The sequence below is a fragment of the Podarcis pityusensis genome (assembly GCF_964106645.2).
Source record: "Podarcis pityusensis genome assembly, chromosome: 10".
Lineage (NCBI taxonomy): Eukaryota > Metazoa > Chordata > Lepidosauria > Squamata > Lacertidae > Podarcis > Podarcis pityusensis.
This window is the reverse complement of record NC_138035.1, coordinates 34,631,313-34,658,664: the sequence shown is the minus strand read 5'-3', so window position 1 is coordinate 34,658,664 and position 27,352 is coordinate 34,631,313. Positions and strand designations below refer to the sequence as shown.

Here is a 27,352-nt window from a genome sequence, read left to right as displayed (position 1 = left end):
AAATGGTTTGGGGGCGAGCACTGACAACCCTAGAGTGCCTTGGTTGCATAATAAGTGGGAGACAAGGCTCTGATTATAATAAATAAGGTCTTTCTTTGTTATCTTCGCTGTGCCTAGACCACTATGAAAAAGGGAGTCCTATTGCCAACAAAATGAGGAACTAAACACTTGCAAAAAGAAACCTCCGGGAGCCTCCTGTCCCTGAAGTCTCTTATCTTGTGAACTAACAGATCTGAACATTTACAGGTGTTTCACTCCCACAGCTTTAGGTGTTGCCACATCAGATTCGGGGACAGATGGCAAGTCCCCTTTCCGATATCTGGCTCAAAGCAGAGCTCGTGGCAAGGAGAGAAACGAGGCAAGGCAATGAAAACCTCTGTTTTGCAGCAGTGGTTCCTTATGTCCCTTCTCAGTTGTGCCTTCATGTTGGAATGTGCTGAGAAGGAGCCAGCACCCAAAGGTAAGGGAGGAATGGCTTGAATTCCAAAGAGGTGGTGAGGCTGTGGGGATTGGCACATAGAGTAGGAGGGCTCATCCAGATGGAAGCAGCCATTCTAGCTGAGGAACTGCTGCTCCCAAGTGAGAATGTGGGAAGCGTTCTGAAGGCAGCCATGAAGGCTCATCGCTTTTGTCTGTGAAATCTGATAAAAACATTCAAGGAGGGTCAGGTACAGTGTGTTTGTGTGCATCCATGTAGCTACGAAAAGAGGCTGGCTATACCTTCCTCCACTTCTTAGGTACCCCTGAAGATGCGAGAAAACCAGTACAGTTGGAGGACGTTGCAGCCGTGGCCGCATTTGTCAGTGCAGCTGAGGTGGTTGTCGTTGGATTCTTCCAGGTTTGTTAAGATGACTCTGTAGCTGTAGACTTAAACTTTCATGCTGGGCACTCTAGCACAACCTCCTTACAACCCTGTATTATGTGGAGAACCGTGTAAAAAATAGTTGCTCCCATCTATGGTTGTTAAAATTTTGTCAGCAAAAGTAGTTGGACTTTTGTGAGCAGTGATGATGTCATAGGAGGACAATATAACACCTTAATGCTGTCTGGTTCAGGAAGGAGACTATGACTGTTGTGTGAGCACACAGTCCAAGTTCCAAAAGCATAAAGGTAAAGGTACCCTTGACCGTTAGGTCCAGTCACGGACAACTCTGGAGTTGCATGTTCATCTTGCTCTATAGGCCGAGGGAGCCGGCGTTTGTCCGCAGGCAGCCTCTGGGTCATATGGCCAGCATGACTAAGCCGCTTCTGGCAAACCAGAGCAGCGCACGGAAACGCTGTTTACCTTCCCACCAGAGCAGTACCTATCTATTTACTTGCACTTGGCGTGCTTTTGAACTGCTGGGTGGGCAGGAGCTGGGACCAAACAACGGGAGCTCACCCCTGTTGTGGGGATTCGAACTGTGACCTTCCAATCGGCAAGCCCTAGGCTCTGTGGTTTAGACCACAGTGCCACCTGCACCCAAAAGCATATTGATCCCAAAATTATCTTGAGTACATAGTTTTCTCCCTTCTCAGTTTTCGGTGTGTTTTCTGAAGGTCATTTCTCACATTTATGGCCAGCATCAGTACTTGACATCCTCTGGCAGCTTCCAGGGCCCAAATGACCCAGTAAGGATCAATGTTTGTCATGGCTCCTCACCTGGCAGCTACAAGCTACTACTACTATATCCCCCCCCCAACACTATAGAACACCTGATATATTGACACTGGAGCATTGTGGGAAATTAAAAATGGCAGTTGTCCGGTGCTAATGGGAGGAATGTCACTGCCAAACGGGCAGCGTTTCCTGTTTTGCCATAACAAGAAGTGCTGCTGCTGTTGCCCTGCACCACTTGTCCTGCTGCTTCTGCCACTGATTTCTGGTGGGATTGTGCCAATTTCCAGTGAGAGCTTGCTCTCCAAGCATTGCATGATCTCACTGGAAATTGGCGCGATTGCACTGGAAATCAGCACTGATGCCGGTGCTGCTTCTCTGCCAGAAGAGTCCCCGCAAAACAAACCACCGCCAAGACTCAAATAAAATGTGTACGAATAGAAGGCTCCTTCAAATGGAGGACTGTTCTCTGTAAAGTAGGACAAACAACAATCCTAGCAATAGTTCAATGGACTTACTAAACATTGTGCTGTACTTCAACAGAACATTGCACTGCTATTGTTAAAAATATCACTGTCTCTATAAACACACTTTACAAATGTGAAGCCAAGTTTTCAAAGGCTTGGAATTTGGTTCGTCCAGCTAAAGCCCAGTTGATTAATCACTGAATACTCAAAAGTGCTTTCTTCCTCAGTTTGAACTTACCGATGTATTTTCAGTCCACGCTTCTGCTTCCGCTCTAGAACCAGCTGCTCAACAACAATAATAAAATGATGAAGAGGCCTTTGTTTAATATGAGGTCTCTCTCTTCCACCCCTGTTATTTTCAACCCAACTTCTTTTCCCCAATTGAACCACATTAGCTGTAAACTTTGTTTCAATCTCAGTTTCAATCTCTGAGAATTTTAACTTGATTGAAAACAGTTTCAGGAAATAGACGTTTTAAAGGGCCAACTGTCACTGTTATTTGAGATGTAGAAAGGATGCAGAGCAAAATTATCTTAAAATATTTGCTAAGTTGTGCATTTCCAGTCTCTGAGCGCTACCTCGTTTTATACTGAGAGTCTGTCTAAAGATGCAAGGAGGGCTGGGACGGAATGGGTCAGAAAACAAACAGCTATGTGTGGTTCACCAACACCTTGACATCCTTTTTTGATGGTGGCAGAGAGAGATATTTAATGTGTTTTAATGCCTACTCTTTAAGTACCCATGAAACAGTCTTAGAATCTCAATAAGTAGATAGAGATTGCTGTATTGGCTCCAAAGGACAGAAAAACAGGTGGTATCTCCCAGTGAGGAAGTGCTGTCATCTACAGTCTCAGGGCCTAAGGTTCAACAGAGCACAAAGGAAAGTCAAGCACTCTGCACTGTTTAAGGAGCCTCATGACTTTAGTTGCATCTGGTTTATAATTGCAGCCATGGTAGCAGGAATGTATTGCTCATTCTCTTTTAAATACAGCAGGTGATCAGTCTGGAAGGTCATCCAGAATATTCATTTATTGAGGGATGTCCAGTAATCCTTGTCATGGAATACTGACTCATGCAGAATAAGGGCCGCTAAAGAAACCTGTTTAGGAAAGTTTTTAATGTTTGAGGTTTTATTTTCTTTTTAGTGTTCTGTTGGGAGCCGCCCAGAGTGACTGGGGAAAGCCAGCCAGATGGGTGGGGTATATATAATAAAATTATTATTATTATTATTATTAACCTGCACAACTACAAGCAGCCGCTAGATGTCATCATCCTTCACTTAAATTGCAGTGGAAAGCCAAAGCCCTGAAGAAAATCAGAGGCAGAGATTTCTGCCTACAGAGCTGCTTTCTTAGTCTTTATTTAGTACATTTTCCTGCTCTATTTTTCTCCACACACACCCATATCCTCCACCTTTCTCTTTTCCTCTCATTCTACCTCTTTAAGGGTACAGCTACACTATAGACTGAAATGACTTTGATAGTTTTATAGGGTGGTCTGGATGACTACTCATCGGTCCCCTCCAACTTGTGATCCTGTATTTATTAGCCTAGAATCTATAAGAAGAAACCTGCTGAACCAGCCAAAGAAGTTCCTTTGTTAAGGTAATGGCTTCAGCTGGCCAGTTAAGTACTTCCATTTGCATGTCCAAAGAGTGAGCTCTGTTGCCACACAGACTAATGGGCAAGACTTCCCATCTTATCTTGATGCCATCATCATAGGAAGGAGAACAATAAGTTGTCCCTCCCCCATTTTTTTTTCATTCTCTCTTCCCCTCTCCTTTTCAGGATCCAGAGCGACCAGAACTTTCAGAATTCCTTAAAATGGTACAAGATATGCAAGATGTACCGTTTGGGCTCTGCACCTCCTCTAATGTTCTTTCCCATTATAACATCACAACAAACACCATCTCCCTCTTCCGTATGGTAGGTTTTTGTTTTTTCGCTTGTAGTTCTGCTGCTTCCAGCAAACAGGTCAGTGGTGGCTGATGCCCATTGGAACTGGTAGGGTAGAAGGCAGGGAGGCCAACAGCAGGTGGCGCCGTAACCAAGGACAGGCCAAGCCAACGGATTCCAGTCTTTAACCTCTTTACTGAGTTCTACAACAAGCAACACTGATGCAAGGAGGAGGAAGCTGATAAGCAATTCTAACCCCCTGTTTATAAGTAAGAAGGCAGGCAGGTGGAGGGTGGCTAAGTCATACTAACATTGGTGGACAGGGCTCTATTCACCCCAATGAAGAAGCCTTTGCTGATCCAGGTGCTGCTGTAACTTGGTGTGTTAACTGGGTTCTCTTCTTCCGACAGTCTCTTGGTAGAAATCAATATTATACTCAGAAGGAGAGGCTAAGTCTTTCCAAGAGCAACAGAAAAGAGCTGGAATGCGCTAGGTAGGAATGTTGGCCCATGAAATCTGTACGCTCTACATACAAAACATGAAGAGAACAACCCCCTCCTCTCTTTCTTTTAAAGGCCAATGGAATATTTTGGAAGGACTTTAGTTCAGCTACAACTTTGCTAAAATGAAGATCAAAGGCTTGCAATCCTGATTAACATATGCCCAGTAACCATAGACTTGTAGACTTTGGCAAGACACATATGACTGTCTCATTAAAAACAAATTCATGTCAGCTGCCCTGTGGCAATTACTAGAACCTCTACATAACACTTGACCACTGCCTTGCTGTTCTAAGATTGAACGGTCACACGCATCTGACTTCCCTGTGCAGTGAGAAGGTCCAGGGGTGCAGAACTTAAGCGGAGTTTGATTTCTTTGGATCAAGGGATCAGTGGAGCCGCATAGTGTGGATACGGGTCATTGGTTTAGGAATCAGGCAGAAAATGTAAACAGCTTGTCTATGGACACCCTTACATGGAAAAATCAGATCTAAGCAACTTGTTGTGCAAGATAACACCCCTGTCTTGACACAGCCAATCAGTCTAGGCTAGGTTTTTTGATGGATACATTTCCCCCTGATTTCCTATCCTAATTGCTCCTTCAGTCAACTCCTAGAATTCTCCCCCACCCCGAAAATATCATTGCAATAACTGTTTCAATTATTGCCATGCAAAACCATAAGTAAATAAATAATAGATTAAATGGCTGTTTTAGATTAAAAGCATTCAGGATTTATTTATTTTTAAGTCATGCTCCTATGGATGCCCTCTGGGGCCAGGGTCCCAATCTCAGCAGGTATAAGTCTACTAGCAAAAAACACTCACTAGCAAGGGCAGGGCTGCAGATGCAGAGCAGTCCAAACAAACCCCAGAAAATCAGTCTCGGAACCAAAACATGATCCAAAGGCAAGGCAACAGTCCAAGATCAATATCACAGGGAGTTCAGGCGAGATACAACACTGCAAAGGAAATAACAAAGAGCCAGAGTCCTCTGTTGTTTCCAGCATCTGGAAAGCCCCAAAGGGAAACCTTATACATGCTGACCTCCTAGACCACATCCTAAGCACAGCTGCTAATAGTGAAGGTATTCCAGACATTGCTTACTTAGAAGGAGACCCCTTACAAGCCACATGGAGGATCTGGATCTGTAGATACAGGCTATGTTGCTGCCATTCAGCCCCCTAAGCCCTGGCCCTTGAGAACCCCAAGTGTTCTTAAGGACTAGATGGTGGTGGCTCCTCCTATGACAGTTCCAATGGTTCTTCAGCCCATTGTTCATTTCAAAGGACCCTTCCTGCTCCTCCAGACCCTTGGCCAGTGGTGTGTCTGATTTGTCCTTTGAGAACCCCCTGACTGACACCAGGTTGGGGCTATGCATGAGAGGTAGCCATAGTGATGAAGACCCTCAGAGGGAATAAGTTAGCTTAGGGATCAGCAAACTTTTTCAGCACGGGGCTGGTCCACTGTCCCTCAAACCTTGTGGGGGGCCAGACTATATATTTTTTTTGGGGGGGGGGGAATGAATGAATTCCTATGCCCCACAAATAACCCAGAGATGCATTTTAAATAAAAGCACACATTCTACTCATGTAAGAACATGCTGATTCCCGGACCATCCATGGGCTGGATTTAGAAGGCGAGTGGGCCGGATTTGGCCCCCGGGCCTTAGTTTGCCTACCCATGATTAGCTGGTGTGCTCACCTCCCTTCCATCTCTCATGGGGCAGGCTACAGTTTATGGTGTGTTGCTGTCCCACCACTATCGAATGTATGTTTAACTTGAACCTGCAGGACAAATAAAAGAGCAGCAGGAAGTGAATCCTGGGCATGATGTCCATTAGGGGAATCAGCTGGATCAGACTAATTAAAATGTACAGGACTTCCTGGAGTAAGCCATTAAGTCTATGGGTGGTGGTGAAGTGAAATAAAATTTTGTCTGAATATCTTTTTTTAAACCCTGCACATAGAAAATGAACATGCGTGTGTAGAGCAGCATCCCTTTCTCTGATATGGTAGCTTTCTGTTGATGGTTAAACTATGGAACTCGCTCCCAACTGGATGGCTTCTTTTAATGAGGATTAGACAAACTCATGGAGGAGACGGCTGTCAAAGGCTACAAGCCGTGACTGGAGTCAGCAATGCTTCTGAATACTAGTTGCTGGGTTGGCACAGGACGGAAGAGTACTCTTGCGCTCGAATCCTGTTTGCTGGTTTCCCCACAGGCAACTTAACAATGCAGCCACTGTGAGAGCAAGCTGAGGGACTAGATGGGCCACTGGTCTGATCCAGAAGGTTCTTCTTAGGTTCTGATGCTGTTGGTATTTCATTCAAACAAGTGTTCTCCTTCCTGCAAGCTGAAGTAGCATTACTCAAGAAGGCTGCTGCTGTTGAAGTTTGGTAAACATACTACAGAAAGGAATAGTCAGGTTAAGACTGCTGGTAGAAACTTAAGGTTGACAAAGCCATTCTGAGCACATCCTGCATCTGGCTTGAACTAATGAAACTTAGGAAACAGGCAGGCAGGCCTTAAGTTATCTACCTTACCAACAAACTTGTTTGCTCCTGCTCTGGAGGGTAGGACTCGAACCAATGGATTCAAGTTACAAGGAAGGAGATTCCGACTAGATGTGTGGAAAACCTTTCTGATAGTAAGCTGTTCGACAGTGGAATGGTCTCCCTTGGGAGGTTGCGGACTCTCCTTCCTTGAAGGTTTTTAAGCAGAGGTTGGATGGCCATCGGTCATGGATGCTTCAGCTGAGATTCCTGCATTTCAGGAGGTTGGGACTAGATGACCCTTGGGAGTCCATGAGTCTAAGCAGTTACTTAAGGAGGAATCCGCGAATGAAGAATAGCTTGCCTTTCTGTCTATTGCTGCTGCCGCCCAGTTCTGGTAAAATATTGCAAGTGTTACTGCTTGACTCCCATCAGTTAGCACACTCTTACTTTTGCTTTATGTTGGCCCTTCATGGCAAGTCCATTTCCCCCCTGAACAAATGCCCAAGGCAGGGACAGATCAACTAGTGTTACCTTCTAGGCTCTCTCTCTCTCTCTCTCTCTCTCTCACACACACACACACACCTGGCTGCCTATGCTCTCTTCATCCTCCCTCTGCTACTTGCCCTTCCTGCCACTAGGCCAGCCTGGCAGAGCTTTGCTGCTGATTTCCAACTCTCTTCAGCCTTTACCAGTAGGGACTTTCAAAAGGGCTAGACAGCAAAATTCAAATCACACCAGTAAATGAGCTGTGGTCAGGAAGGTATCCCCCACCACTCCCCTCTCTGTGGGAGAGGTGGCAAAGCTAACAATGATCTTATTTACTTACTGGCAGAAGCCGAAGAAGGAATGGAGGGGGTGTACAAACACAGCCCCCATTGGTAACCTGACATTGCAGTTCATAGCAGTGCACAGGAAATCCTTCAGCTTACTTTGCGTAGGCATATTGGGAGCAGCTTCCTTGGCTAGGTAGCATCCTGGTTTATTGTGGTCTTTTGTCAGCCCAGAAGCCATCAGGGAAGGAGGCGGCTTGCTGGGCTGTGTGTGCTGTGTGGGGTGGGGTCCGAATCCTGGGGCAGAGCAGGTTAGCGCTTCCAGTCATGAAGAGAACTTGGTCGCTGCAGGCACAAATGCTTGCCATATCTAGATGTAGGGGTAGAGCGATGGGTTAGTTGTAGCTTCCAATTTAGTACTGGAAGTTGACTATGGGTCACTCCAATCTTTTTCTTTATTAGGGAGGCAAGTCTCTATAAACAGCAGCAAGTCTCTAAAAAGCCCTTTATCCCAATTACAGTGGTACCTTGGGTTACAGACGCTTCAGGTTACAGATGCTTCAGGTTACAGACTCCACTAACCCAGAAGTAGTACCTCAGGTTAAGAACTTTACCTCAGGATGAGAACAGAAATCGCATGCTGGCGGCACGGCGGCAGTGGCAGGCCCCAGTAGCTAAAATGATACTTCAGGTTAAGAACCGTTTCAGGTTAAGAACGGACCTCCAGAACGAATTAAGTTCTTAACCCAAGGTACCACTGTTTAATGGTGGCCTTACAGCTGGGCAAGGTAACTTGGTTATGCCTTCATTTGGGATTTTAAAATGTTGTGCAAGTTAGAGGCAGCTGGTAACCTATTTGGAATGGAATACTCTCACCTTCACTCCCAAATTTATGAAGTACAATGAAATGTGGCAAGTTTGTTAGGATGACTCACCATTAACTTTGTATGTAATTTCAACAGGTGTTACAAATGGAAACCAGATTTCACTGGCCTGTTTCCATTGGTCATAACGTTCCTCTTCCAAAGACTCTTCAAAGATCTGTACTGTGAGGGAAATAAACATCATCATTTGATTGTGGAAGGCCGACAACCTAAATACACCCTTCTAGATTCATGTTTGTCCTTAATATGAGATAAACAAATAGATGCAGCTAAAATTAAACTAGGTTGACAGGGTAGATATACAGCTTTGCCAATTGTCTTGCAAAAAAGTTGAAGAATTTATATAGTTCCCTCTCAGCCTGCCTTCCCTTGAATAAATTTGGAAGAAGTGAAAAGAGGTGTGGGGAACTGAGGCAGGAGTCCAGAACAAAATATCTGTAGAATTGTGAAAAAATGCATAAGAAAATGAATCTGACTGCAATTAATCAAACAATTATTGCTTCATTCAAGCAAGTCCAGCTGTGTTCAATGGGACTTATTCCCAGAAAAGCATGGATAGCACTGTGGCCTTAAGTTGCAATCCCTCCTCGCTTGCCTGGGAGTAAATGTCATTCAGTGCAGAAGGACCTAATTCTGGGTAGACATGGCTACTGTACTCCAATCAAACTCATACAAGCAGTTTATGGCTCTGCCCCTGATTCAAAGGCCTATTGCTTTCAGTGAGACAAGCCTCATTCATTGTGATAAGAGTAGAACAGGGATTGTCAAACTTCTGTCACATTTCATCCCCTTAATGGAAGAACAGACTTAATTTCCCAGGAAACATAGGTAAAATCTGCCCTGCACTGGAGTTATTTTGATAGGTTTACTTTTTCTGCCTGTGCAACCCATTTGCATTTCCTCCCCTGTTTTTTCCAGGGTTCTCTTTGGCATGGGGTGAATTTGCATTTGGTGCCATTTTGACACTCCCTATGGTTCTGTGAATGACAAATTCATCTTTCCATTGACTTTTTAAAAACATCCCAACAGCTTCTACTTTCAAAGGGAAAGGTATTCTGCCCATGCTCAGAAACACTGTGCGATTAAAAAAAACACCACAGACACACATTCCTGGTTCCCTTCATAAATAACTGTTTCTATGCATGTACCTGTGTTAGAGCCTGTTTTAACCACCCTCCCGACCTTTATGCACTTTTCATGTCTTCCAAGAACTTCAGCTTGAGATACCATCAATTTTGCAATAAAAATAACATGACTCTTGAGCCCTGGCCCAATCCAGTGGGATTGGATGGGTCACACCACCCAGTGTCTGTGGGTGTATATATGTTTGTAGGTATGTCAATAGAACACACACACACACACACAAACATATGATTTTTTACTAGAACAGGGGGGAAATGCAAAGCATTAGATTAGACTTGTTCAATGTTCTTGCAGTAGTCTGCAGTCTATTCCAACCCCCAATGAAGACGCTTTCCACTGACTCTGGTGGTCTTTGGAACCATCCCAAAGGTTTATGTACTCTGGCTCACTTTAGTTTAGTGCCAGTCTAACACTCTTTACTTTCCATGGAGCTGCTCTTGTTTTCCTTCCAAGCTTGTGAGAGAAGACTCACTCCTCAGTCCTCTCAGCTGTGGCCTGAAGAGGGCTAGTAATGCACCAGAGTCAAGAACTAGCTCCAGGGAAAAGCAAACGAGGACTATGTTGGTAGATCTGTTTCTGGAAATGACAACTCCATTTATGGCGTATGACAGTATAGGATTTCTATGTGCCATTTCCTAAGTTCCATATATCTCATCCATAATATTCTTTTAAAAAATAATCACAAGGATTCAGCTTTGCCTTGCTGGGTCAATACATTAATTGAACACCTTATTATTCCTCTGGGATTTCTTGTTGAATTTTCGTTTCCTGCCTGCCGGCCTACTAAGAGGTCCATCAGGAAGATAGATCCAGGAAGATGTCAAAGAATCTTTTCCAAAAAAACAGTATTTGTGGAGCCTAAATATTTTCTTTTCTTGATCTGCTGGAAAAATTCCTCTATTTATTGGAGAGGATTCTTGCTTGCACAATGTTTCCAGGAAATCCATACATGCCTGTGCCAGTTTAGAAGTAATGAAGTGAGCAGGCAAATATTTTCAAAAAGGAAAGAGATTTAGGTTGGTTTAAGATCCTTTTTCCAGAGGTCCCACAAATGTTTGCTTGCTAATCCCCATATCTCTAATGTCTAGGGCAATTTAATGCAACTGATAACAGCCACATCTGATTTTATTTTTAAAATGTTTCTATCATACCCTTCAGCTTATGGCAAAAGAGCAAATTACAGTGGTACCTTGGGTTACATATGCTTCAGGTTACATACGCTTCGGATTACAGACTCCGCTAACCCAGAAATAGTGCTTCAGGTTAAGAACTTTGCTTCAGGATGAGAACAGAAATTGTGCTCCGGCGGCGTGGCAGCAGCAGGAGGCCCCCATTAGCTAAAGTGGTGCTTCAGGTTAAGAACAGTTTCAGGTTAAATACGGATCTCCGGAACGAATTAAGTACTTAACCCGAGGTACCACTGTAAAAAGTTTATTCGAGGCTCTGGGATAAATCAGTAGGATAGTCCTCATGAAAATCTTAGGCCAAAAGTGAACCATACACAGGAATACATACTGTGTGTTTGTGGGAGTGGAAATATAACGTATTGCTGCCTCACAGCTGGGTTGCATGGAGATTAACCGGTTTTTTTGGGGGGGGGGCTGAGGTCGTAGAACTTCCATAATCTGGCTAAGGACCCCATCCTGGGCAGGATTGGGTGCGTCATACAAATAATTTACTGGGCCCAGAGACCCTATTGGCTTTCCTGCCTCCCAAGACACATGACGTTGATTTTGCAAGTGTTTTAAGGGACAATGTTTGGGGCAGGGTGACAACGGTGAGACTATTTGCTTTGCTTCAGGTGGATAACAAGCGGCAAGACCTGGAAATCAAAGACAACAGTGGAATTGACGCCACCAAGCTGAGTCGCTTTGTTCGGATCAATGAACTCCGCTGGGTAACTGAGTACAACCCTATGGTAAGAAAGGACGTCTCTATATCATGCTGGAGTTATACCCAGGCATTTGAATACCGAGTTCACTTTGGAGAGAACAAACCCATGAAATTACTGCCTGTTTCTTGACCCAAGAATGAGTTAATTGAATAGTGGCAGGGATGGCCACCAACTTGGGTGGCTTTAAAAGACAAATGGACAAATCCATGGCTATCGATGGCTACTAGCCATGGTTGCTATGCTCTGCCTCTATAGTTAGAGGCAGCAATGGTTTGGAATACCAGTTGCTGGAAACCACAGGAGGAAAGAGGGCTCTTGTGCTTGGAACCTGCTTGCAGGTTTCCTACAGGCATCTGGTTGTCCAATGTGAGAAGAGGGTGCTGGACTGGGTGGGCCATTGGCTTTCCTTATGTTCTGATGTCTCTCTCCCTAAGCTTTCCTTGCACTTCCTACCTGCTGCTCCTTCAACCTTCCCGTCTTCTGTGATCTGAGAAACTGAGCACGGAGCTTGACGTAGGGCCTAGTACGCTGGACCTCCCACAATGCTCCAAATCCCACAGCTCTTGAGCTGGAAGGCTCTTCGAGAAATGCACTCTCTGACCTTTTCTTGTGAATTCTGGAATACACACACACACACTCTTTCCTTCTTTTTATTGACACAGAGCCTCTCTCAACCCCCACCCCCCATCCTGCCAATCTCCCTGTGGGTGGGTGTAGCGCACAGGGAGGCGGTAGGTCAGCTGTAGGGTGTCCACAGGCCCTTGTTTGGCTTGTGGGAGAAGGGTGGGGGGAAAGTGCAAGGGGAAGGAAAAAGTCAGATGACAAATTATCCGCCGACAGGAAACTATGCGAGGAGCCCATTGGCAATACCAGGCAACTTGAGGCTCTTCACAGAGGGCTAGTGTGTACAGCTCAGTCATTCCCAGTGATATATGGAGAGTTCCCGGTCTACTTTCCATGTTGTTAGCATCCAGTCTGCTTCGACTTGTGGCTTTCAAACACAGTTCAGATCGGTGTTGAAATGTTTTCCAGGCTTCTTCTATGTTTTTCTAAATAGGAATGATAGCATCAGAAAGGTGTACTTGTGTGTGTGTGTGTGTGTGTGTGTATGTGTTTTTTCTTGGTTGCCATTGCAGTGGTAACACTTCCACAGGATTTTCCATCCTTCGCTTCTTAAGGTTTGCAGTCTGACTCAGAGAAGCAGCTTAAGCCAAATGGTGGTATATATCACGTTTAGAATAAAGACTCACATAAGTTTTTTTAAAAATAGGAAGCATAGAATTCCATGGTGATTAAAAAGCGTACATGCAGAGTGGTAAATAAAATACATGGAAATGGAGCAGTGAGGGCTGCATTCTCGCATGCTGGGAGTAAGTCCCATTGAACTCAGTTGGGCATCCTTCCAGTTAAAGAGGTAATGGACTGAGCTGAAGATCTTAAAAGCTGTGTTTGAAAGGGCAGCCAGCAACCTTTAGGGCAAACACAAAGACATAACATTGATGAACATTAAAAGGACAACTGGGATCTGCAATCTCAAATGTGAACTGTAGAGAATCAACTTTGTTAAATGCAAACGAACAAGCAAACAAATAAGCCCACGCCCTCGATATATTCTTGTTCTATGCTCCTGATGCTAATAACAGGGCTGTCACATGAGGCCCTACTTTCAATACTGTTTGTGCTTGCAAAAGTTTTAGGGTGGTAACCCTGCTTCACTTCCACACCCCTTAATTTCCTGCCAAAATCTCATAATTTTTAATACCACAAATGTTCCGGTGTATTTTTGTCTGGCTTTTCTTGCGATATAAGCACTTGGACAGCAATAATGTGGTAGCATAGGGGATGCATCTCAAAACAAACAAAATCAGAATAAATCCACCACTGTTGTTGTGTCAAGGTCAATATCCTGTTGCAGAATACACAGCAACTATCATCACCATCATCATCATCCTCCATCTGGAGAGGACCTTGATTTAAAATATCAAGCTTTTTTTAAAAAATATTGACTTCCTTGAAAAATAATGATGTTTAATTGCTTTTATTCTTACAGGTTAAACAACAACACAAATACAACAAAAGGCGCACACACCCCTTAGGAACTAAATATTTAATTCCACCATCAATTTGGGTCCTGGATTTGTGTTTTTGAGAAAATCTTGAGTTTCCAAATCCTCACCTGAAACATATTCTCTTACAAGCAACTCTTAAACACACACACACACACACACACACACACACACAGAGAGAGAGAGAGAGAGAGAGAGAAGTTTTATTACTGTTTTGAAAAATTATAGTAACATACAAACAAAATATAAATAGGAGAAGTCAAAAATAGGAAAGGAGGATGTTGGTTAATGTGGCTTGTCCTTAGAAATTGTTTATGTATAACAAATGCTTACCAATTGCCTATGCTTCCCTTTTGCAGATGTCAAGCTCAGTATGCAGCCATTGAGGGCTGGGGGTGGGCTGTAGCCAATAGCACAGTCCTGTACTGACTTATCCACCTGTTTGTTGTTCGAAGAAGAGTGTTGAGATGCCTCTTCTTTTGCTTGAATTCAAGCATCTATTGGCCTATGTCTGAATCCAGCAGTTCTAAAAAGAGCACACCTGTGAATTCTTCTAATTTGTGGGTTTTTGTTTTTTTGCCAGTTTAACAAATACAATGCGCAGACACAAAGAGGAAAACAGTTGAGGGTTGATAAATAGATTAATCAGAGCAAAACTGATCAATGTTCTGACAAATCAAGTAACACCTATCTTACTAACCATCTTAGCTGGACTTGCCTGAACTTTGTGCAGATTCAACTGCACCACCTCGGTCCAGCTCTACTTCATCCTGAAATGTAAATCACCTCTGCTCTTTGCCTCTCTGCTTTTAATCCATTGCATTATGCTCTTTCATTTGGATACAAACTCGAGGGAGCATTGTCATGATTCTGAGGGCTAGCCTTACGTTTTCAGTGTTCTAGGTTTTAGGGCTTGGTGCTCCAAGAGTGCCTCAGATCTCACATTCCCTAATCAACATATTTCTCCATCTCTGATATATTGACAGACTGCAGTAGGTCTCTTTAATAGTACCATTCAGACCCACCTTCTCTTGTTCACTGACAAGTCATCCCCAAAGCATGTGGAGATGATGGACAACTATTGTGAAGCAGCAGTTCTCTTCCAAGGGAAGGTAAGTTTGAGGCAACTTGGGGTGCAAGGGTTGTTGTTGTTTTTTTGATCCTTCCAGACAGAAGCAGTAATTTATGATTGGGCACACTACGGTCTAAAGCGGGGTTGACCAGTGGCGGAAGAAGGGGGTGCAAGGGGTGCGGTCCACACCGGGTGTCATTACCGGGTGGGTGACAAAATGAGTTTAAAAATTAAAAATTGGGCTCACAAAACTTTTTAGGAGTGACGCGGTGGCTTAGGCACCTGCAGGTTCCATGCTGCCTGAAATGGCAGCATAGGACTTACCCCTGCCTACTGCTTCTCCCTCAGCCGTCCTACAGCTGAGGGGGAAGCGGCAGAGAGGCTCCAAGCATCGGAGAGGCTTGTCTGGCCCCATGGGCGGCTTGCCCTGCTCCCGGCTACAGGACACGCCCCTGCACCAGGCACCCGAGCGGCTAGCTACGTCGCTGGGGTTGACACCTGCTGTTGGCATCAACAAGCACTTGCCAAGACTCACTCCCCAGTAGCAGCAGGTGAGCAATGAAAAGGAGAAGGAACTAAATTCCTCACACTTTGTTCTCCCCACCCCCCTGCTCAGGAAATCATGCCAACTGAGCCCAGGGGTGGCAGCAAGGGAATGGACAGTGGCAACAGGAGATATGGGCCACATCTATACCTTTAAAGCACTATTATACCACTTTAACAGTCTTGGCTTCTCCCAAAGCATCCTGGGGATTGTAATTTCTTAAGTGTGATGAGAGTTGTTAGGAAACCCCTATTCCCCACACAGAATTACAATTCCCAGAGTGGTTTAACATTCAATCCCTCTTCCCAGGGAACGCTGGGAATTGCAGCTCTGTGAAGGGAATAGGAGCCTCTTTCTTTACATTCTCAGTAACCTTAACAAATTGCAGTTCCCAGGGTGCTTTGGAGGAAGGCAAGACTGTTAAAGTGGTATAAGAGTGCTTTTAATGTCTGGTGTGGATGTAGCCCAGGAGAACAGTCATGGAGATATGAGATTAGAATTGAAAATAACTTTGTAGAATACATGAAAACTCATTAGGGAACTTTTGGTTTAATACTAGTAGTCACTTGCCAAAGTAGAAATGCTATGTATTTCAAAAGACTTTTGGGATCCATTTCCTTCGCTGATGGCCAGCTTCCATTTTTATTATATATCTGAGTCACAGTTCAACTCTGGAAAAGAACTTGGAGTGGCCAATGGCACTGCTGCTCCTGTTCCATTGGCCACCTCCTGATGTCTCTGAATATTCCATATGCCTGAAGAACTTTCTTCAAATGGCAGCACAACCCTCCCTCGGACATGCCAGGTGAACTGCGCTGAGGACACTGAGTCAGAATTTCAGAGCTTATAATGTCGTAGAGGTTTCTTTGTTGCTTCTGTTTAAATTACTGACCTAAACACCAGGGGCTTCAGAAACCTGTAGGTGATCTCATGTGAATTCTTTCCCCCAGCTTTTCAGTTCCAAACATCTTCTACACAAATGTTGTTTTAATAGGTGAAAAGACTTCTGAGACATGCAGGATCAAAGGCTGGTGTTTGGGCAGGAGCAGGTCCAACAATCTTTGCCTAAAGTCCATGGCACTATTATGCGGAACCCATATTAAAGACAGAGCTTCATAACTGTCTGGTCTGCATAGTCTAGCTAGAATCAAACATGGGGAACACACAGCTCTGAGTCACTCTCCCCAACCCATCCCATCCCCCAAACCATGCTTTCCCATCTCTTGTTATTATTATTTGCATACAAAATACAAATGTGGGGAAGCTCAGAGATCGAGCAAATGCTTTGCATGCACAGGGTCTCAGATTCAGTCTCTGGCTTCTCCAGGTAGAGGTGGGGAAAATTCCTGATGGAGATTTAAATGAAGAACAGAATAGGGTGGCATGACACAGAAGCGTTTATCTTTTCTATGTGAGTAAAGGTAGATGGAAATGCATGACTTTGGGATGGGAAGTGATATAGGGCCACTCTAGACTTTTTGTTTTTGCAGATGATACTATTATGAGTACAAATCATAAGAAATGCCGCATAAAAAGGATGGTCATTCCCCACTTTTAATTGCCCAGACCCCCCCTCGTCAATTGGCCTTGCCTCTCATTCCTCTGTCCCCTCTGCTAATTCAGGTTTGCTATTTTCAGTTAGAAGAGACTGCAAGGCTGGCCCATTTTGCTGCTCAAGGCAAAACAGCAACACACACATACACACATACCATTCCTCAAGTCAAGTTGCATAGTACCCAAAGCTGATTCTGACTACAGATGCACACAATGGTATTCCCTTCATTGTGGTGCTTCACAGAAAGGTCTAAACCCCTCTGGGCAGACCAGAACACCCAGTGTTACCTGCCCTCTCTGCTCTTCAGATCTGAAAAGCAGAGAGGATGTGATTTCCTCCACTTCCTGCCACTGGGTTGACTGGTGAGGTTTGAATCTCCATGTCTAGCCCAGCTCCATGATGTTACTGCTGTGTGTCTGATGGGCCACGAAACATGGTTGGGGGGCGAGATCTGACCCGTAGGCCAACAGTTTGCAAATATCTAGGTTATTGGAGCTCCTCTGAGCTCTCATAATCTGCGTGATAACATTCATTTGCCTGTGTGAGCATTCTAAAATATCTCTACGCCTTTCCTATTGCCTCCTTGAAGATTCTTTTTATCTCAGTGGATGTCTGTGCAAAGGGCAATGACAGGGTTATGTCTTATTTTCACCTGAAGAAGTCTCAGCTGCCTGCACTGGCTGCATTCCACACTCCAGATGAGGAGCAGGAGGTGCTATCCGTGGATGAAGTCTCCCTGGAGACTGTAAAGGGTTTTTGCAATGGTTTCTTACGGAGAAAGGAATTGGTGAGTGCACAGGATGACAACTGGGCTGACCAATCACAGCTTTCTGTTCCATTATCAACCCCATCCCATGGAAATGTTGTACCCACTTTTTCACTTCAATCTGATGTCTAGTTTTATACCTGACACAGCTGGTAGTGTTTCAGAGCAATGCTTTTGCACCTAAATAATAAACAGAGGACCAAACTAGATGTGATATTAAGTGTATCTTTACACCTTAAAAAAAGAAGGAAATATCAGTCAATGGGGGGCAAAGAGGATTAATGATTATCAAGACAGCCAGTGGTGGTGATGGAGGTGTTTAACATTTTCCTGGAATGCTAAGGTCTCTTATTGGTGCCTATGGAGGATTTCCTTCCAATGTAAATAACAGCTACTAAGGGGCTATTTTCATCAGGGCTACACCTGGGGAGGAAAGGGTTAAACCCACTCATCCCTACCAGGTGAGATTCTGATAACTGTCAGCCCTCCCAGTGCCTTTAAAATCATGAAGTCTAAATGCAAAGATGCATTTAACTCATCCTAAATAATGCAGATCATTTCTGACATAGCAGGTACTGTGTGCATCCCCAACTGTCAACATAGTTCTGAATTATTAGTGGGTCATAGCAGTGCTATTGCATCAGTGATCAAGCGTAACCATCCATAGCTTCCCCTGAGCCAGTTCAGAGTCACAATACACATCCTCTTGAGTGCTTGTGAAATCTTCTCTATCGCTTCCCTAAGAAAAAGTGTCCATGTAGAAACCATCTCTGTGTAGCTCAGTCTATCATGGAAGTAGAATAATTTCTCCTTCTGAAAAGTTGTGCAGTCTCAAAAGATTTAGAGATCTGTGCTAAAAATAATTTCTTAAATCTGAAATTATAGGATTGGAATAAATTATGCAAATGGAACAAATGTGAACAATTACATTCAGTTTGTATGTTTTCTCCTCTGGCTACACAGCTTGATTTTTCTCCTCCCCCCTGCAATGGAAATGTTTAGTTCCGTTGTTTTATTTTTGTTTTTCCAGGATTTGGGTAAGGAGGTTTTGGACTCATGGAAAACTGGGGAATTGTGGTGGAATATACATGCAAGAGTCAGGGCACAGGGACTCCAGATGATGGGGGAAAGTTTGGGAACTGGCAAAAGCAACTCTGCCTCATTTCCTTAAAAAGCAAACCTTAGGAATTATACGGCCTGCTGCTGTTGTGGAGACAGAAGAGATCCACTAGGGAATGGATCTTCAGAATATCTCGGTGCCGAGTTTATCTGCACAGATTTTTTTCCTCCTAATTCCTGTCTTGCTCTTTAATCTTGATGCAAAGCGAATCCCCTACCTCCTTGTTCTGCTAAAAATATGAAAAAGATCACATGAAATACTCATTATATGTATAATATTATAGGCATGTGCACTCCAGATTTCCTACAGTAACTAGCAGATAACAGGTAAATACAGCGATACAATAAAATTTTATACAATTACAGCAGAATATATATGTGCAACAGAGATTTCCTGCCTTCAGAGGTCTTGTTTGAGTGATGGTAGGAAAACTAAAATGGTATAAGAGATTAGCCCCCATATTAATGTGGCTCAGTTGGTAGAGCATGACACTCTTGATCTCGGGCTTGTGGGTTCGAGCCCCACGTTGGGCAAATGATTCCTGCATTGCAGGGGCTTGGACTAGATGGCTCTCAGGGTAACTCTACAGTTCTATGGTTCTATGCACAGCGAGAGACACCAAGTGCTCTTTCAGGATCTCAAGTGTCTCCACTCCCAGTTCATCTTTCCACTAAAAATCATGATGTTGACGTGGTTCCTTTTGTTCTGCTTTATTTCAGAAAGAAAACTCTAAGCCAGAGGATAAGATCTTCAAAGAGGAACTCTGACTCTGTTCCAACAGCCTCTAGCCACAACCTAATTCCTGCTGTAGTTCTGTGCATACTCTTGTCCTGGGGGGTTGGGGGATAATCAGCAGCAACCAACAGTCACACAACAGAAATGTGCCAGACCATGTCAGCCGAGTTCAATACTTCCTCGATCCTCCCATAAATGCTCACATTGGGCAGACCCACACTATACCACACTATACCTCTGGCTTTCACCAGAGATATATGGGAACTGTAGAGTTATTTGGGGGAAGTCATGTGCTTTACATGTGCATTGAATATGCTTTAAAGGTATAGTCTGGGTGTACCCATTGTCTTTCCTACTTTACCAGCTCCATCTTTTCAGTTTTGTTCTTTGGTAATTCAAGCTCTGCCTTGTTTTGCAAACAATGAGATTAAGGGCTGCTGGGATCTGCTAGCTTTGGACAGGCTGCCAGGTAGTTGGCTCTTGACATTGCAATGCCACGTTAGTGGTGGGTTTATTCTATTTTAGTTTGTTCTGCAATGCTTTCCCTACGCGGCCACATTTTTGCTGTCTGGAGGGGTTATAGTGCAACAAAAGTGGAACAAAAATAAAAAGAACATTTGTGGTATAATAAATATGGGATTCCAACAGGAGGTTACAGGATATGCACAGATTGGGAATAAAGCAATGTGACCAAACTTTTGCAGGCACAAACAGTAGTGATAGTTCATGTGTGAGCTCCCCATTAGCATCATGAGCACATATAATCATGAAAGTGCAATGAAAGGGTGTCTGAAGAGTCCCACCTGGGAAAATGTTGCATCAAAACTGGGGGGGGGGGGGTGTCAGGAAAGACTCATGATTAAGGCCTGAGATAGCTCCTCTACAGGATCTTGTAATAGTCACTTGAAGGAAAATCTTACAGCAGTACAGCTTTGAGGCCTAAACCTGGATGTATTTGATTAGTTGGTTGTGTCTTTAAAGCACTCTTTAGCTGAAGTGCCTCCTGGAGCAGCTTTATAAAGATCCCCAAAGAAAACAGGATGGGGAAAAAGCAAGCTCAGCCTCCAGGTCTTGAAAGTTACGGTTCTTATAACAACCAGCTGGCATAGAAACAGTTCAGGAAGCCAGATGGGATGGCAGCTGTTTGGTGAGAGTTGCATTAAGTCTTGTTTGCCACCCCAATCTCCAAGCAGTGTGGAATTCTAGGGGGTTCAGGGCTCGGTTTCCTTGGAAAGAGGGAAAGCGGAGACTGTAGTGTCTTTATGATATATGGTTTATTTACACATATATATAACCTGAGCCTACGATGCAGATCACAGCATTAACACTCCAAGGGGCTCTTGCTTCTCCCATAGTCACAGCCTTGGATTCAAGCAGAAATCAATCTCTGGTTTCTGCCAGCAGCCTCCTTCCAGCTCTCTCTCACACAAGTGGCTTTTGTCTTTCTCACTACCAGCAAGGTGAGGAAGAAGGCCCCATCCATTTGCCCTCTGACACGGAGAAACTTCGCTTGTCATACTAAGGACTGTACAGTACTCACATAAATAGTAATGAGAATCCTTGGCTAATTCAACAATGGAATCCTACATTAGATTTTAGCCCTTGCTGGACCTAGGATTCCAGGATCACAAGGGATTCTGGCATCATGCAGGCTGACCGCCTCCTGTCCAAACCTCACAACAGTATTATGGGGAACAAAAAGAGCTGCTTGGTCCAATTCAGTACTTAAGATTCTGTTTTTCTTCAGCAAGGGTATATAAAATGCATCCTGTCAAAGTCTCCAGCGAAAAGGTAATCTGCAAGGGGCTCACTTTACAACAGAATTGTAAAAATGTAGTTGGCGGTGGGGGGGGGGGGAGGTTGTAGCTGACTGGCTTTAACTGAAGTGCTTGCTGAGTCAGACTGCTGAAGAGTGGGGAGGAGGAAGGCTGCTACAGATGAAGAGTATCGCTGCATCCAAGATGTGGCAGAGAGCTATCCCGCTTCGCTCTTGGCATACCCTTTCTAACCCTGACAGATTGCTGCTGCCATGTGAACAGTTGCCACGTTGTCTCACAGGAAGGCATTTGACTTGAGGGGAACTGCTAAGTACTGCAGAGCAGAGAAACCACAGAACACCCCCTGTCCCCAAGGGCAAAGCTAGGAGTAAAAGGCCACTCTTGTTCTCCTAATCCCTGCTCAGCCGCCTCCATCTCTGAAAGTGGAGTTACCAGCAGCAATGTGCGGTGGTGGCAGCAGCAGCAGCAGCAGTACACGACAGCCAGGGGAATGAGATGGACTTTCATGGCCCACAGTGCTGAGTCAAAGGGTCTCTATCCTCTAAAACAGCCTCTTGTTGCAACTTACAAGGCCACTTGCAAGTTCTTGGGTGCCTCCGTTTGTCCCTTGCTAATTCTTCTCATCTCAGGATTTCATTTTCCACTCTGAATTGCACTGAGTCAACACCAGAGCTGCAAAGCTGAACAGCCCTACTATGGGATCTTGGCGCAACGGCGTGAGTGGAATTGGCACGCGGTTAAAGCTCTGGGTTCTACTGTGCTGGGAACTGGCAGTGCAAAAACACACACACACGCAAATCACCAAGTTGTAAACAACAACAACACCCAGGAACGTATTGCAGGCTCGCCTACAGACACAAAACCCCACATCTGCTTTCCTACTGCTTGGAATCGATAGAGAGATCATTGATGCACAGAAGTGCCTGGTTAGGAATCACTTCTTCACAGAGCACATACAGTAGTTGAACTGGAATTTGCTAGTACAGCAAGTAGCAAAGGCAGCCCACTTGGATTTCTTTAAGAAGGAATAAGAAAAGTTCATGGCAGATAAGATATGCACCTTCTGCAATGTCAATGACAGTTGCTGGGACTCATGGGGGCGGGGAAGAGTGCTGTTGCATTCATGTCCTGCATGCAGGCTTCTCAAGGATCTGGTTGGCCACTGTGAGAATAGGATGCTGGACCAGATGGGCCTTTGGGATGATCTATCTAAACACAAACTCTCAACTAAACCTTAAAGGTAAAGGGACCCCTGACCATCAGGTCCAGTCGTGACCGACTCTGGCGTTGTGGCGCTCATCTCACTTTACTGGCCAAGGGAGCCGGCGTACAGCTTCCGGGTCATGTGGTCAGCATGACTAAGCCGCTTCTGGCGAACGAGAGCAGCGCACGGAAACGCCATTTACCTTCCCGCCGGAGCGGTACCTATTTATCTACTTGCACTTTGACGTGCTTTCGAACTGCTAGGTTGGCAGGAGCAGGGACTGAGCAATGGGAGCTCACCCTGTCATGGGGATTCGACCTTCTGATCGGCAAGCCCTAGGCTCTGTGGTTTAACCCACAGCACCACCCGTGTCCCGAACTCAACCTTACTGATCTGTATTGCCTAATGAATCTGATCTCATCATTTCAGTTTGACCTTCATAGAATCCATAGAACTTCATGTCATCATCACCACTCCTATTTATCTGAACTTATAATTATCCAGACATTTTGAATATTCCCCAATTGAAAGGAACATTTCCATCACCCCACCTGCAAAGAAAAAATTTGTCAAAACCAATGCCCTACCTTTATCAGTCCTATTGGCAAAATCCATACATTTCTGTTTGTCCTGTACTGTTTCCACTGACTGATGGGTGTCCAAAGATCCTCAGAGCAAGAGGATGTTCATATCATATGACCAAGTGTCACAAGACATTTCCCACGATCTCAGCATATGGTGAAATGTAATGGTTTCATAGGCAAATCTCTTTTTGGGAAATTAGGCTTCAGAACATATTTACTTCGTAGGAAGGCCTTGCCTTAAATACTTAAGTTGTAATTCTTTTATACCAAGGCTAGGAAATCTTTTACCTTCCAAATGTTGTGTGGATCCAAATCCCATTGGTCCCAGCCAGTGTCCTGTCTCTTGCCCTTGAACTCAGAACTTGAACTGTTGTCACGTCTGGAGGTTTTGAAAGTTCTGTTGATTAATTCAGTACAGCATTCCACCATGGGTCTACAGGTTACACACAGGTAAGGCATGACACAGTACTATGATACATGACTAGGTGCAACTAAGCTACTGATCCAACACTTGACATGCTCCCTCGGAGAGTGGGGTGTGCACAGCTATTCACACAGGCAGGACATGCAAGGTTTGCTTGAACCAGCACTGTTCCCATGCGTCTTTGGAGACAAATGTGGAAGGGACATAGCTGGCTCCCTGTCAGACGTATTCCTGGGTGTCTTCCTTGAGGGATGAGGTGCATAGGGTGTCCAGTACCATAGAGGCAGGCTGTTCTTCTGCTAGGCCACTAGACCCTTCCCCTGAATCCAGATCACCACCTCCCACCTCCCAATTTACTAGGACCATCCCTGGGTCAATCTCCTGTGCAGTCCCAAGTGCTCATCCCTCAACTTGCTAGGATTGTCCCTTGGGTCAGCCTCCTCCAATTCCCTGCGTTCTTCCCATTCCTCATCCTCATCTGACTACCCTTTCTGCAATGTCTCCACGGGTCTCATGACATCCAGTAGTGACAGCGGAGTGGGGTAGAGGTACTTTCCTGACCTCCTGGCAGGTGAATGGGTGCTGCTTAAAGGGAAGGGCAAGGTGTCAGGGAGGGTGGTGCAGTGCATATGAGTTAATAGGAGTGTTGCAGTGGCTCTGCTGGTGCTCTTGCACCAAACCACCTTGATCCTCACCCTCCTCCTGGTAAGCAGCAGTGACTCATCTGCTGGAAGGTCAGACAAGTGTCTCCACCCCACCACTACTCCATCCACTGCTGGTCCCAGTCAGCTTGGTCAATAGTCAGGGATGATGAATCCAACAGCCTCTGGAAAGCCAGAGGTTTCATGTCCCTGTTTCATGCAAATAACAAAAGATAGGGGACTGGGTCAGCCAAAGGCACTGTATAACTTGTATAACACGTGCACAGAGTATGGGAAACAAGCAAGATGAATTGGAGCATTTAAAACAGGATGGCAAATATGACCCGGTAGGCATTACCAAAATCTGGTGGGATGAGACCCATGATGGGAATGTAGGAATTGAGGGGTATAACATGTTCAAAGGGAATAGGCAACAAGGATGTTTTCATGGATAGTTGAGATTCCTGCATTGCAGGGGGTTGGGCTAGATGACCATCGGGGTCCCTTTAAACACTATATATTTCTATGAGTCTATGAAGAGCTGGATAACTACAAAATAAGGAGCAGAACAGCTATATTGATTTGCTTCTCAGATTGCAGCAATGTGAATCATTTTTAGTCAAATAAGCCAGAGGAAAAACAAAACAGGATGTACAGGGACCTTGTGGTTATGCTAACGTGTTCATGAGGAGATGTTTCCTCAATGCCTGTCCCACGAGTGTACATAGATAATTATAGAGACAACTTTTTAAAGAGGCTTGTTATGTACATTGGTAAACTTTAATTCCTTTTCTCTCTTGTCTAGAAGACCACATTTGAAACAACAAGCCCTTAAACCACTGTGTGGCCAAGAAGCCATCCTCTATCCTCCCACAGCTGGCCACAGCCAGAGTGCTAAAATATAGAAAGTTGCTGTCAGATGTCCTCACAAGACCCTCCAGTTAGTGGAGTAGTTGTCAAGTGTGGGGGCAGAAGATTTCCTCAAAAGGCTCAAGTCAGCACTTTTGAGAACATTTGGGACCAGCATGTGTAAACACTATGATGGTGTTGCTGCAGATATTTAATGGAGAACATATTTATTAGACCAGTTCAAACCAGCTGATGATCTGCCCATCCCAGGATGCTATCTGGTATGAACTGGTATGAACAACTAGCTAGTGTGAACGAAACCTTTGCCAGGAGTTATTGCAAGAAAAATTGACCGCAGCTGCTCCGCTCTAGTTTGTTGCAAGACAATGTCATAGACTAGTGAAGCAGCTGTACAGATGTTCCCCATCCCATGGAGTGCTTCTATTTAAAGAACATGTAAAGCTAACATGCATTTTTATCCACAATTGTAGCTTATAGAACATAATTTTAACTGTTGTTTTATTTCATTATGCTTTTATTTTATTTTGTTTTTAACACTGGTTTTTATTGACATTTTAAATGTATATTTTATATTCTTGGTAAACTACTTCAGTATTTTATTTACAGTTAAGCAGTATAAAATTCTGTTAATAAAATTAAATACTATGCTTTCTCTAACAGCTCATAATGTGGGGTTGCTTCAAAATTGCAGTTCTTTCTGCATCGCGATTAGGAGAGTTGCTTGTAAGATGACTATTGGGTAGTGTCTGTGATGTCATTGATGATGAGCAACACAAGTCCTCCTCCTCCAAAGCCCACGCATTCAGAAAAGGAGAACTGAAACGGATTACTCTCAGGGCAAAGTTTGGAGAGGTCCCATGCCAGTCTTCCTACTGCTCCATACAGCCTTGAGATTTTAGCTGGAATATCCTTTGGGACTTTGCTTGGATGATAATACTCATTCCTGTGCAAGTCCCTGCTTTCTACGCCCAGTGCTCTTAACCTCTGGTACACTAGATGTGTAGTATCCAGCCTTTTGAATATTGAGTTACAGTGGTACCTCGGGTTACATACGCTTCAGGTTACATACGCTTCAGGTTACAGACTCCGCTAACCCAGAAATAGTACCTCGGGTTAAGAACTTTGCTTCAGGATGAGAACAGAAATCGTGCTCCGGTGGTGCGGCGGCAGCGGGAGGCTCCATTAGCTAAAGTGGTGTTTCAGGTTAAGAACAGTTTCAGGTTAAGAACGGACCTCTGGAACGAATTAAGTATGTAACCAGAGGTACCACTGTATCTTATTTTGGTGTGATATTGCAGAAGACACCTGTAGAGGTATGACAATCAGATGAGACACTTCGCTTCTACGTCTCTCTGTCCCCTGACATTCCCTTCTTGTCTTGATGGAACCAAAATATGGCACGATAGATACTCTGTGGGTGGCTCTTGTGGCTGTTACAGAGGGCAGTCTGGTACGTTCTGGTGGTTCTTGGGAACTAATGAGCCAAGACAAGGATTTGGAATTAGAACCAAACCACTACGTCCACCTCCACCGACCACAAGGCTGAGTCACTTGCCACATAACTAGTTTTTCCAATACCACTAACAACCTCCTTATGAAGCAGAAGAGGTAGTGGCTGTCTCAACAGCCAAAATGCCCACTGAAAGGTGCGTACTGATGCATGGAGGTAGGCTGCATGACTATGGCAAGGAGAGAGAGATAATGCCACCCTAATTTCAATGATCATGGACAGAGTAAGATAGAGACCGGGGAAGTGATAAGTTACCATGGAAGATGAAGGCATCTCTGCCTTGTTGAACAATTAAGAACCTGTTGTGCTCACTGGCCTTTGTGTGATGCTGTTTAATGCTGCATCACTACATAATAAGACCACACTCACCCATAATTTGATCTACTGAGACCTGGGTGGGTGTGTTTCGAGGAGTTGATCTGACCCAACTGTGCCCACCTGGACTCTTGGTGCAGCATCAGCACAGGAGCTGCTGTGCTCCACAGATCTTCCATAACCAGGAAACACCTCTGTCGGATCTGGCTGTGAGAGCCTGCACCCAGTATTGTGCCAAGGAGACACTAAACAATGGCTGTTGTTGGTACACCATCCACCCTCTGCCCAGAGGTCATACAAACCTTGAGCAAAAACTTGGCTGTAAAACCTACACATTGAGCAGGAATGAGTGTCTTCTAGGTTCCAGCTCAGGGAGGGCAGAGATCTGAGGAGGCTCCAATTCAGATCTCAGTTGAGTAGAGTTCTAAATCACATGGGGAGCCTCGGTGAGTACAGGTGGACACTTGCCCCGATCTTCTCCTGTAGGTTTACACCTGAGCAGAATGTCCACATTGGGCTACTA

General features: G+C 44.6%; 1 protein-coding gene and 1 long non-coding RNA gene across 6 annotated transcripts; one reads left to right on the top strand and one right to left on the bottom strand.

Moving 5' to 3' along the window:
• The first annotated feature begins 136 nt into the window (after nt 1-136).
• ERP27 (endoplasmic reticulum protein 27) lies at nt 137-20,135 on the top strand. 2 transcript variants are annotated; one of them, XM_080971280.1, is made up of 7 exons: nt 137-460; nt 738-838; nt 3,852-3,989; nt 11,553-11,669; nt 14,698-14,823; nt 17,472-17,669; nt 19,488-20,135. In XM_080971280.1, exons 1-7 carry the CDS (start codon nt 367-369, stop codon nt 19,533-19,535), a joined length of 822 nt encoding a protein of 273 aa, XP_080827406.1. In that variant the 5' UTR covers nt 137-366; the 3' UTR covers nt 19,536-20,135. The 2 variants fall into 2 exon arrangements, with proteins under 2 accessions (XP_080827406.1, XP_080827407.1); XM_080971281.1 differs by lacking the exon at nt 3,852-3,989.
• LOC308457453 lies at nt 12,722-27,352 on the bottom strand. 4 transcript variants are annotated; one of them, XR_013976904.1, is made up of 5 exons: nt 27,132-27,352; nt 23,358-23,502; nt 18,829-18,997; nt 14,045-14,237; nt 12,722-13,114 (listed from the first exon to the last, which is right to left on the bottom strand). It is a non-coding gene; the product is annotated as an uncharacterized lncRNA (long non-coding RNA). The 4 variants fall into 4 exon arrangements; XR_013976905.1 differs by lacking the exons at nt 12,722-13,114; nt 14,045-14,237 and having other exon boundaries at nt 18,646-18,997; nt 23,358-23,466; nt 27,132-27,349; XR_013976906.1 differs by lacking the exons at nt 12,722-13,114; nt 14,045-14,237 and having other exon boundaries at nt 18,646-18,997; nt 27,132-27,348.